Source organism: Bufo bufo, chromosome 2 (assembly GCF_905171765.1).
Source record: "Bufo bufo chromosome 2, aBufBuf1.1, whole genome shotgun sequence".
Classification (NCBI taxonomy): domain Eukaryota; kingdom Metazoa; phylum Chordata; class Amphibia; order Anura; family Bufonidae; genus Bufo; species Bufo bufo.
Window position 1 is genome coordinate 430,213,328 of NC_053390.1, and position 12,281 is coordinate 430,225,608.

Here is a 12,281-nt window from a genome sequence, read left to right on the forward strand (position 1 = left end):
CAGGGGCACTTTTCCCCCACTTTTGGGGGGGAAAAGGTGCGTCTTAAGGGGCAAAAAATACGGGTAATCTAAAAGGAGTTTGATGGGTGGAGGTCAGGCATCTGTGCAGACCATTCAAGTTCTTCCACACCAAACTCGCCCAACCATGGCTTTATGGATCTTGCTTTGTTCACTGGGGAACAGTTAAGCTGGAACAGAAAAGCGCCCCCCCCCCCCCCCCGCCCCCACCACCTCTGTTCCCACAACGTTTGAATCATGCAATTTACCAAAAAGTCTTGGTATGAGGAAGCATTCAAATTTATTTTCTATTTAACCAATGGGTCTAGGGCAGTGATGGCGAACCTATGGCACGGGTGCCAGAGGCGGCACTCAGAGCCCTCTATGTGGGCACCCACGCCCTAGAAAAAGTCTATGGCATAGCAAGCAATATGCTTTAGACTTTTCCTGCCATTCATCATCCCCAGTACACACTATAAACCGCACAGGCAGCGCATTTAATGTAGGCTATTAATCTATTATGGATAAATGATAAAGGACATGAAAGATATGTTATATTGGTATTTAGGTTAAATTGCCGTGTGGGCACTTTGCGATAAATAAGTGGGTATTTGGTTGCAGTTTTGGGCACTCGGTCTCTAAAAGGTTCACCATCACTGGTCTAGGGCAAACAAGCCCATAGCATTATTCCTCCTACACCGAATTTCAGAGTTGGCACAATGCAGTTAGGCAGGTAACATTCTCCTGGCATTCCCCAAAGCTAGAATCGTCCATCAGACTGCAGATCCAAAAGTGTGATTCATCACACCACAGAACACGTTTACACTGCTCCAGAGTCCAGTAGAGGCATGCTTTACCACTCCATCCAACGCTTGGCATTCTCCTCTGTAATGTGAGGCTTGCATGTAGCTGCTCCGCCATGAAAACCCATGTCGTGAACCTCCTGGCGAACAGCAGAGCCTTGGTGAATTTTATGCACTATATGCCTCAGCCCTATGTGACCCAGCTTTGTAACTGTACATGGTCTGCTGTGGTTCCAGAACACCTACAATTATACCACTCACAGTTGATTGTGGGCTATATAGGAGGGAAGAAACATCTGACTTGTTGCAGCAGTGTCATCCTATTACAGGACCATGCTGGAATTTCCTGAGCTCTTTAGAATGATGTTGCTGGATTTTATACACCTGTGTCAATGGGACTGAGTAAAATCTAAATTCAATAATTAAGAGGTTTTGTCCCAATACTTTTCTCCATATAGTGTATGTGTGTGTGTATATACAGTGGATATAAAAAGTCTACACATCCCTGTTAAAATGTCAGGTTTCTGTGCTGTTAAAAAATGAGACAAAGATAAATAATTTCAGAACTTTTTCCACCTTTTAATGTGACCTATAAACTGTACAACTCAATTAAAAAACAAACAAACCTTTTAGGTGGAGGGAAGAAAACAAAAAAACCTTGAATAATGTGGTTGCATAAGTGTGCAGACCCTCTTATAACTGGGGATGTAGCTGTGTTCAGAATTAAGCAATCACATTCAAAATCATGTTAAATAGGAGTCAGCATTCACCTGCCATCATTTAAAGTGCCTCTGATTAACCCCAAAAGTCGCATCCCACAGCAAATGCCATGGTCCACAGAGAGCTTCCAAAGCATCAGAAGGATCTCATTGTTAAAAGGTATCAGTCAGGAGAAGGGTACAAAATAATTTCCAAGGCCTTAGATATACCATGGAACACAGTGGAGAAAATATGGCACAACAGTGACATTACCAAGAACTGGACGTCCCTCCAAAATTGATGAAAAGACGAGAAGAAAACTGGTCTGGGAGGCTACCAAGAGACCTACAGCAACATTAAAGGAGCTGCAGGAATATCTGGCAAGTACTGGCTGTGTGGTACATGTGACAACAATCTCCTGTATTCTTCATATGTCTGGGCTATGGGGTAGAGTGGCAAGACAAAAGCCTTTTCTTACGAAGAAAAACATCCAAACTACATTTGCAAAAACACATCTGAAGTCTCCCAAAAGCATGTGGGAAAAGGTGTTATGGTCTGATGAAACCAAGGTTGAACTTTTTGGCCATAATTCCAAAAGATATGTTTGCTGCAAAAACAACACTGCACATCACCAAAAGAACACCATACCCAGAGTGAAGCATGGTGGTGGCAGCATCATGCCAAGGGGCTGTTTTTCTTCAGCTGGAACTGGGGCCTTAGTTAAAGAGGACCTTTCATTACAATAAAAAATCTAAACTAAGTATACAGACATGGAGAGCGGCGCCCAGGGATCTCCCTGCACTTACTATTATCCCTGGGCGCCGCTCCGTTCTCCCGGTATAGGCTCCGGTATCTTCAGATTTTCAGCTCAACCGGGAGGAGCCTGCTCTTGTTCTCCTGGGCGTCTCCTTCTCCCAGGCTGGAGTGCTGGCCACTCAGCTCATATCCTGGGAGAAAAAAAACTCTCAGGCTACGAGCTGAGCACTGCGATTGGCCAGCGCTACAGCCTGGGAGAAGGAGACTCCCAGGAGAACAAGAGCAGGCTCCTCCCGGTTGAGCTGAAAATCTGAAGATACTGGAGCCTATACCGGGAGAACGAGGCGGCGCCCAGGGATAATAGTAAGTGCAGGGAGATCCCTGGGCGCCACTCTCATGTCTGTATACTTAGTTTAGATAATTTATCGTAATGAAAGGTCCTCTTTAAAGAGTTTATTGTCCTGCCGTTTCGCTAAAAATCGAACTTGTATAGATATGCTAATGAGCCTCTAGGTGCTATGGGGGCGTCATTAGCACCTAGAGGCTCGGTCTACCTTCACAAAATGCCGCCGCCCAGCGCGTCCCTCCAGCCCGCCCATCTCCTCCGGAATGCGATCAAGCGGACGAATTCTCGCGCATGCGCCGTTCGCGTCTGTATTCGGCGCAGGCACAGTGGAGATGTCTGAGCAGGGAAGCGGTCAGACATTCACTGCGCCGAATACAGACGCACACGGCGCATGCGCGAGAATTCGTCCGCTTGATCGCATTCCAGAGGAGATGGGCGGGCTGGAGGGACGCGCTGGGCGGCGGCATTTTGTGAAGGTAGACCGAGCCTCTAGGTGCTAATGACGCCCCCATAGCACCTAGAGGCTCATTAGCATATCTATATAAGTTCGATTTTTAGCGAAACGGCAGGACAATAAACAGTTATATTAGGATTGTTTGGGAGAGCAGACACTAGCGATCCGCTAGTGTCTGAAAGCTAATTATGTGAAATCGAAGTGGTAGAAACCCTTTAAGCTAGAGGGAATTATGAACAGTTCCAAATACCAGTCAATATTGGCACAAAACCTTTAGGCTTCTGCTAGAAAGCTGAACATTAAGAGGAACTTCATCTTTCAGCATGACAACGACCCAAAGCATACATCCAAATCAACAAAGGAATGGCTTCACCAGAAGAAGATTAAAGTTTTGGAATGGCCCACCCAGAGCCCAGACCTGAATCCGATTGAAAATCTGTGGGGTGATCTGAAGAGGGCTGTGCACAGGAGATGCCCTCACAATCTGACAGATTTGGAGTGTTTTTGCAAAGAAGAGTGGGCAAACCTTGCAAAGTCAAAATGTGCCATGCTGATAGACTCATACCCAAAAAGACTAAGTGCTGTAATAACATCATAAGGTGCTTCAACAAAGTATTAGTTTAAGGGTGTGCACACTTATGCAAACATATTATTTAATATTTTTTCTTCCCTCTACCTAAAATTTTTCAGTTTGTTTTTCAATTGAGTTGTACAGTTTATAGGTCACATTAAAGGTGGAAAAAGTTCTGAAATGATTTATCTTTGTTTCATTTTTTTTACATCACAGAAACCTGACATTTTAACAGGGGTCTGTAGACTTTTTATATCCACTGTGTGTGTGTATGTGTGTGTGTGTGTGTATGTATATATATATATATATATATATATATATATATATATATATATATATATATATATATATATATATATATAATTTTACTCTGCTGTGTATGGATGTTCCATGAAACTTCTACCTCACATGACCTATTGAGTGACATTGACCTGGCCTAGCAATAATCTTTATTCTTGGCTTCGTAAGTGCTCGAGGTTTAGCATAAGCTTCACCTTTAAATCACAGCAGGTGTTGTCCATTACGCAGCTGCGATGTGTGAACTCGGCCTATGGGTTTGGATTGGGCATTATTGACTGTAAAGAGATCAGCAGATACACGGATTAGCATTGCGCGACTACTACTCTGTTCACATTTGCAGTGGTTTCCGTTCTATAAAGTGGTCCTACGACACTGTGCACTATGGTCTTTGGGTGCTCCCACTGATTTCAATGGCTGACGTGTCCATTGTTTTGACTGGAATGGTGCATGGAACCTCTGACATCAATGTGAACATGGCCTAAATAATTGATATGTAAAGCTATCTTCATGTCAAATCTGCATGTAATTTCATACCCTGTCATACAAAATATGATGATGCTATGAGTTCGGTCTTTAAATTTGCAGTCAGTCCAGAATCCGGATGTGTGAATGCGGCCTTGCTAGTGGTACTTCTGTCTTTCTCCGTGGCCCTAGTTAATGCTTTATGTGGCCACAAATGCCGTCCGACTTGTAGCAGGACAGCTCAGAGCCCGCTATTGTGTTATCAGCCCCAAAATGTCCCCACGTACATTATTGTGTGGAATTTGACTGGTGGGCGTTGTAGTAGGTGAATGATATGTGATCTATAATATCTCATTTTTCTCATTTAGATTAGTAATCTGAAGAAGATTTTAAAGGGTATTTTGGACTACAATCATGAGGTAATTAAACTTCTAATTGGAACGGTAAAGGTAATGTCGTTCTTAAGGTTGATGAGGAATAATTTTCTATTTTATCATCGTGAAAGATGAAAATGTTGGTGGCAGTTGCTTCACAGAGAGGTTAATCGTTCTGCACCGTAAGGGTAAATGCACGCGTTGTGGATTTGTATGCAGAAAATCTGCATCAAATCCGCAGCAAAAGCACATTAAAATACATATAAATCCACACTATTTATTGCGGTTTTGGTTTATTTTTTTTTATTTTTCTTGTGTGTGTTCTCTATGCAGCTTCTGTTGTGGATTTTCTGTTCATGTTAACAACTCCATTAAAATCTATGGTCCAAACAACTCTGCATAAGGTGTAGAATTGCACAAACCATTGACATGCTGTGGATTTGAAAATCCACATTCCAGGTCAATTTTCGTGTGATTTGGCAGATCTTGTCCACTTTGCTGGTACTCTATTATTCAGCGGTTTTTCTGCACTAAAATCCACTCCGAAAAAAAAGTACGTAATCGGCAACGTGTGCAGGTACCCTAAGTCTGCTTTCAGACAGGCGAGTATGGTCCCGGAAACATGCCCTGTCTGACCGCAGTTCATCTGAGCCAAGCCTACTACATCATAGTGATCTATGATGCCGTGAGTTCCTGCCTGACCGCGGGTCTAATGTTCCTGTCACAGCATGGACCATCCTCACCCGTCTGAAAACAGTCATAGGGCTCATGCACACAACCGTATGTGTTTTGCGGTCCACAAAAAATACAGATGACGTTCGTGTGCATTCCATATTTTGCGGAACGGAACTGCCGGCCCCTAATAGAACAGTACTATTTTTGTCTGTAATGCGGACAATAATAGGACATGTTCTATTTTTTTGCGGAACGGAAATATGGACATACAGAAATGGAATGCATACGGAGTGACTTCCATTATTTTTTTTGTGGACCCTTTGAAATGAATGATTCCGCATACGGTCTGCAAAAAAATGGAGCGTACACAGAAAGAAAATACGTTCGTGTGCATGAGCCCTTAGGCTGGGTCTCCATCTTCAGGTTTATGTGGACGTCAGGTTTGCAGGAGTCTGAAGTAACTTCGACCAGATTCATCGGATGTCTCACAGTGGCCCATAGTGTGGTGCATGGATAGACACTTTTTTCTGACTCTATACAAACTATTGGTTGGGTTACTTTGAAATTTTAAGGCCAGATTTTTGATTCAGTGTTGGTGCAAAATGGAGCATATTAAGCCCCCTGTTCCCAGGAAGCTCCACCCTTTCAACTAGGCCCCACCCCCTTGTCAAACATGTGTAGGAACCCTAGATGCGCCAATTTGCGACACTTTTTTTTATAGACCGATTTTTGGCACAGACACATTTGTCAAATCTGATCAAATGTGTAATAAATTTGGTTCATCTTTATGTCTAACACGTCTGTTCTGAGATGTTACGCCCCTTTCTGTGTCAATAGATTGAGATATTTTTGGGGGATTTATTAAAGGGTCATCTCAGTCTTTGGAAGGCATCCTGGAATGCAGAAAAAAAGACCATCGCTCACTTTTTCGGCATCGATACATATGACGTGTTTCAGCTTAGACATGAGCCTTTTTTCAAACATACGTAGCCCATCAAACAAAGTTAAACCATTTAAATAGCCCACTAGACACCCTGTGTTGGCATCACCTTGTCATGATAACACTTTGTTTGGTGGGTTATGTGTGTTACAAAAGGTTGAGTCCAGGTTGTTTTTCAAAATCATATAGTACATGTCAATCTCTTCTACCAAAGCTAGAACCAGCCCTGTACCTCACATGGATCCAGAGATCTCCACATTTATTGCTCTAATTTCTCTCCTAGATTTAGTTGTAGCTGACAGGTCAGTCGGCGTGTGCTTTCTTCTGCAGCTCTCTCCCTATCACAGCTCAGTCGGCATGTGCTTTCTTCTGCAGCTCTCTCCCTATCACAGCTCAGTCGGCGTGTGCTTTCTTCTGCAGCTCTCTCCCTATCACAGCTCAGTCGGCGTGTGCTTTCTTCTGCAGCTCTCTCCCTATCACAGCTCAGTCGGCGTGTGCTTTCTTCTGCAGCTCTCTCCCTATCACAGCTCAGTCGGCATGTGCTTTCTTCTGCAGCTCTCTCCCTATCACAGCTCAGTCGGCGTGTGCTTTCTTCTGCAGCTCTCTCCCTATCACAGCTCAGTCGGCGTGTGCTTTCTTCTGCAGCTCTCTCCCTATCACAGCTCAGTCGGCGTGTGCTTTCTTCTGCAGCTCTCTCCCTATCACAGCTCAGTCGGCATGTGCTTTCTTCTGCAGCTCTCTCCCTATCACAGCTCAGTCGGCATGTGCTTTCTTCTGCAGCTCTCTCCCTATCACAGCTCAGACGGCGTGTGCCTTCTTCTGCACCTCTCTCCCTATCACAGCTCAGTCGGCGTGTGCTTTCTTCTGCAGCTCTCTCCCTATCACAGCTCAGTCGGCGTGTGCTTTCTTCTGCAGCTCTCTCCCTATCACAGCTCAGTCGGCGTGTGCTTTCTTCTGCAGCTCTCTCCCTATCACAGCTCAGTCGGCGTGTGCTTTCTTCTGCAGCTCTCTCCCTATCACAGCTCAGTCGGCATGTGCTTTCTTCTGCAGCTCTCTCCCTATCACAGCTCAGTCGGCATGTGCTTTCTTCTGCAGCTCTCTCCCTATCACAGCTCAGTCGGCATGTGCTTTCTTCTGCAGCTCTCTCCCTATCACAGCTCAGTTGGCGTGTGCTTTCTTCTGCAGCTCTCTCCCTATCACAGCTCAGTCGGCATGTGCTTTCTTCTGCAGCTCTCTCCCTATCACAGCTCAGTCGGTGTGTCCTTCTGCAGCTACCTAAGTCATAGCTTGTAACCATTGGTAGCAGAATGGAACTGAAGATGTGCGTCCACCTCAGTGATGTTATTGAGGGGATAGAGAAATAAGGAACAGAACAGCAGGTGGCGCTATACAGATACATTTTATTGAATAACTCAGTGGCTATGCTAAATTTTTAATAACATGCAATTACAAAAGTGTTCAGATCCAGGTGATGGTTTAAAGAATTTAGAATGCTTTTCGTGGGGGAAAAAAAATTCTCAGTTGATAATCTGGCTTAAAGGGGTTGTGACATCTGAGACATTGGTGGCATATCCCTAGGAATGTGACCCCAAAGTGAACGGAGAGCAGCCACACGTGCGCGGCCTCTGTCCATTTATTTCTATGGGACTGCAGAAAATAGCAGAGCGATCTCCCATAGAAATGAATCGAGAGCATGCCACACATATGCGGTGTGGTCTCCTCCACTTTCGGGGGGCTGTTCTGGAGATAGGTGCGGGTCTCAGAGATGGGATCTACACCTATCTGACTTTGATGGCATATCCTAGCGATATGCCGTCAAAGTCCCAGATGACAAAACGCCTTTGAGCCACCCACTGGAGTAAAATGCAAAGTCTCTCAACATTTTTGAGCAAGTGAGGCCAAAAAGTCTGAAAGCAAGTCCTGCAGTCCAGATGAATTTTCCCCTGTCTTCTCTTACTGAATCCTCTCCTGAATTTGGCTTTAAAAATGCATAAAAAAAAACAAGCATGGAAACCTAGCCTTTTATTGGGCTCAAAGTCTGCTAAACAGGATTTATAAATTGGGCCTCCCATGGCTTAATTGAGGATCTATCGTTGAGTATCTTGAGAAGATGCTGTTAACCAAATGTTCTGCAAATTCTTAGGCAACTTGAAATACACATTCACAGCCTTTTTTCTTTTTTTTTTTTACTTTGGCATAAAATGCATTGCAGAATAGCTAAGTCCATTTTTGTAATATATTAGCTATACAGACAAACATTTTTTTGGGTTGCATTCATACATGATACCACTTTGAAGCTTAGGAGCAATTTGTTCCCATTTTCATGCTGAGAATTGCTGGAATACAGAGCTGGTAAAAATGGCTACTTCAGTTGATGACCTCTTCTCTGCATACTTGAATCTGGTGGAGAGAACATGTCATGAAGCTCCTCAAGATGGGCTTTTTGATAAGTGTTTGAGCTTTGTAAACATCAGTGTGGTTTATATATAACAGGGATTATTAGTCTTCTGCATATAGATAGAAGCTCCATCATCTATAGCTCATGTCTCTATTTGGATTGCTGCTGACTCCTTTAGGTGTCATTAAAGTGTTCTTGTAATAATGATGTGATCTGCACTCTTTTTAGATTTTGGGACATCAGATAAATGATTTTACGCTTCCAGATGTCACTTTGGTTGGAGAACACTCCGATGCATTTGAACTAGGAAGAATGCTCCAACTTATTTTAGGCTGTGCTGTAAAATGCGAACAAAAGCAAGGTAATCCACAGCTACTGTTATTGTCTTTTTGGATATACATACGATATACAGAGATCTAAAGTTGGCCGTAAATGTAGGAAATGTCAGCTGCCTGTAGTGGTATTTATTTCTTATTACAATGGAGCCCCATGGGTTATGGATGCCACTGTATGCCATCCGTCACAGGCTCACAGTAGGCCTGAACATAATGGGTACAGAGCCATAGATTACTCAGTGTATTCCATTGTATCCAACTTTTTTTAGTGGTTTATAAAGCATTTGTACTTTATTTGCAGAGTACATCCAGACCATTATGATGATGGAGGAGTCCGTACAACATGTAGTGATGACTGCCATCCAGGAGGTATGCAGAGTTTAGTCACTGTGATCCTCATTGATTCTGTTGCCTCTTTGGTCTAATAAATTAAACTGGTTAATTGGACCAAGTGGGGAGGAGGAGGATTTTTTTTTAAAAAAGAGTGTTAGGGTCCATTCACACGTCCATAAGTGTTTTGCGGATCCGCAAAACACGGACACTGGCAATTGCGGACAAGAATAGGACATGTTCTATTTTTTTGCGGAAACGGAAGCACGGATGCGGAAGTGCGGATCTGCAAATGCAGATGCAGACAGCACATTCCAGCCCCATTGAAAATAAATGGGTCTGCGGACCCATTTTGCGGACGTGTGAATGGACCCTTAGTCAAAGAACTCTTTGGATGAGAGTCCAAAAGATCTTAGAATAACTGCAGGGCGCCAAGGGGAGGAGAGACTATGGCCAAGGTATAGAAGGTGGGAGGCTGCTGGTAGTGACTATATATATATATAACAAACTACTTCATATGTGGATACAGCAAAGAAAATAGGAAAAAAGAAAACACAGCCGCAGAGAAGGCGCCAATCCACTAATTGTCACCGTGATAAATGGTCAAAATAGAGCATAAGAGTAGAAGCATATACATAAATATAATCATAAAATCTGTTATCACCTATAATAAAAGGAGATGATCAAATGGAATAAAATCAAAGCATTTAAAGCTTTTTCTGTAAAAACAAAATTGTAAACAATTGACTCTCTTCGCCAGGGAGGTGGTCCGTGGGATAAGCTCAAGACACCCACAGACTCGACCCTCCCGCCTGGATCGCTTGTAGTAGTCCCACAGGTGGTACTTCTGGAAATTTCCTTTATTGGTATCACAGGTAGGCTCAACACATTTCGGGGGTGTTTTACCCGCTGCTTCAGGAGCAATCACAAAATATATATAAAATAATTTTAGGTGATAACAGATTTTATGATTATATTTATGTATATGCTTCTTCTCTTATTCTTAAGCTCTATTTTGACCATTTATCACGGTGACAGTTAGTGGATTGACGCCTTCTCTGTGGCTGTGTTTTATTTTTCCCGTTTTTCTTTGCTGTAATTGGACCAAGGACCGCTCAGCCATAGGTTATATGGGATAGCAATTGACTTCAACCTCCGATGTGAATTCCGACAATGCCGGAAATCAGCCAGACACAAACCGCAGGGCTTTGTTTCTGGCCAATTCTCCACATTGTCGGCCGGATCTCCGCCAGACCCTATTATACTGTGCTGGATGTGGTGAATTCCAGCAGGCTGTTCTCTGCCGGAATTCACACCAGCCTAAGCTATCGCTCAGCTATTAACTTTCTATAATTTGCACCCTTCCATATACCTCCTGCAATTGTTTGTCACACTATGAGGTATCCTGCTCCCACCTAATCCAAATGAAGGTTTAATAGTCTGCTTACATTTAAAATGTTATTGCAATCTTATAGGTGTAAGGGCATATGCCTTCACAGTTTTTCCTCTGCGCCACTGCACAATGGCCCCATGTCTGCATCTATGCAGCAGTTTACTGCGCGGCCTGGTGCCCTGTGAATGCAAGAGAATGCAGTGCTAAACCATTCGTTGGGCTGTTCCATCACAGAGCAGCCTGCCGGTTTTCATAGGATCTGGTGTTGCCGGATATTCTACTTTATCACCGCATCCCCATTGACTGCAGTGAGGTCTGGCAGTGATCCGGCGGATTTCCGATTGCCGTGTTTCGGACGGACAAAAACCGTTGCATGCAATGGTTTTGTTGTGCGGCCAACAGCCGGCATTTGTGCCAGATCTCTGGAACAGAGTTGTGAACGCAGCCTAACATGTATGAGCTTTCTGTCCTGTGATTGTTTTTCCATAATACATTGCTTCTATACAACTTACTGTTTCATGTTGTGAATGAAACCTACAATTGGGAAATAAAATGGGATAAATGGCTTTGAACTCTTGTGACATGTCTATTGTGTTTGCAGCTGATGAGCAAGGAAACTCCAGTCTCTATTGGAACAGATGCCTTTGCTGAACTTGACAAACAGGTAACTGTGTAATCTATGAAGCATGTCCTAAAGATCTCGTGTACATGTTAGATAGAAGTAGGTGCGTGGTTGAACCATCATTTCACCTGCACATCCATACACGTTTTCATAAAAATTAAAGGTCTTTCATGATTTTAGAGGAAAGTTTCAAATATGGCCTACTTCTTTCCAAATGATGATGGTCTGTCATTGGTCGGCTAAAACAAAGGTTTGTTATAAAATTCCACCTGGCAAATGTTCGAAATGGTTGAAATCCTCCTTTTTCACCAACTTTAGTCTATTGTGTATGGGTACCTTAAGATATGGCTTAAAGACATATATCATATTAGCAACTGCCATATTTGTCCTTCCCTGGTATTCATGAAGACTGATTTCCAATGTGAATCATCTATGTGTAAGCAGACTGTATCCACACAAGTAGCATATGTATGAAGAATGTGCAGACCTTTTGGTACGACCATTTTTCTAAATAGGGTAAAATCCAGCATGCCCAATGATACAGTACCACAGCACAAAATAGGATTTTTTTTGTACTCCCCTGTAAAATTATTTTCTCACAACGTTGAGAAGCACACCATGGGTATAGCTGCTGCCTTTAGGAGGAGACCCTAAATGGATAAGCGTTAGCTTCCCCTACTCTCCACACTCCTTCTGCAGAAGAGCTAAACAGTTAGTACACAATCATTAGTAGAAGCCAACAGAAGGTAAACTGGAAAACCAGATCAAACTCTAGATCGATCAGAACCACGAGAAGTGGGAGTTGTCCTAAAATCCAGCAAAATAA

General features: G+C 43.3%; 1 protein-coding gene across 4 annotated transcripts in view; it reads left to right on the forward strand.

Annotated features, from left to right (window-relative positions):
• Window positions 1–12,281, forward strand: part of HOOK3 (hook microtubule tethering protein 3) — a 117,607-nt gene that overhangs the window by 35,504 nt on the left and 69,822 nt on the right. For all 4 annotated transcript variants that reach the window (XM_040417396.1, XM_040417397.1, XM_040417398.1 and 1 more), the window contains exons 4-7: window positions 4,757–4,807; window positions 9,004–9,136; window positions 9,412–9,479; window positions 11,435–11,497. In XM_040417396.1, coding sequence (XP_040273330.1) covers window positions 4,757–4,807; window positions 9,004–9,136; window positions 9,412–9,479; window positions 11,435–11,497 — 315 coding nt within the window. The remainder of the gene's footprint in view (window positions 1–4,756; window positions 4,808–9,003; window positions 9,137–9,411; window positions 9,480–11,434; window positions 11,498–12,281) is intronic.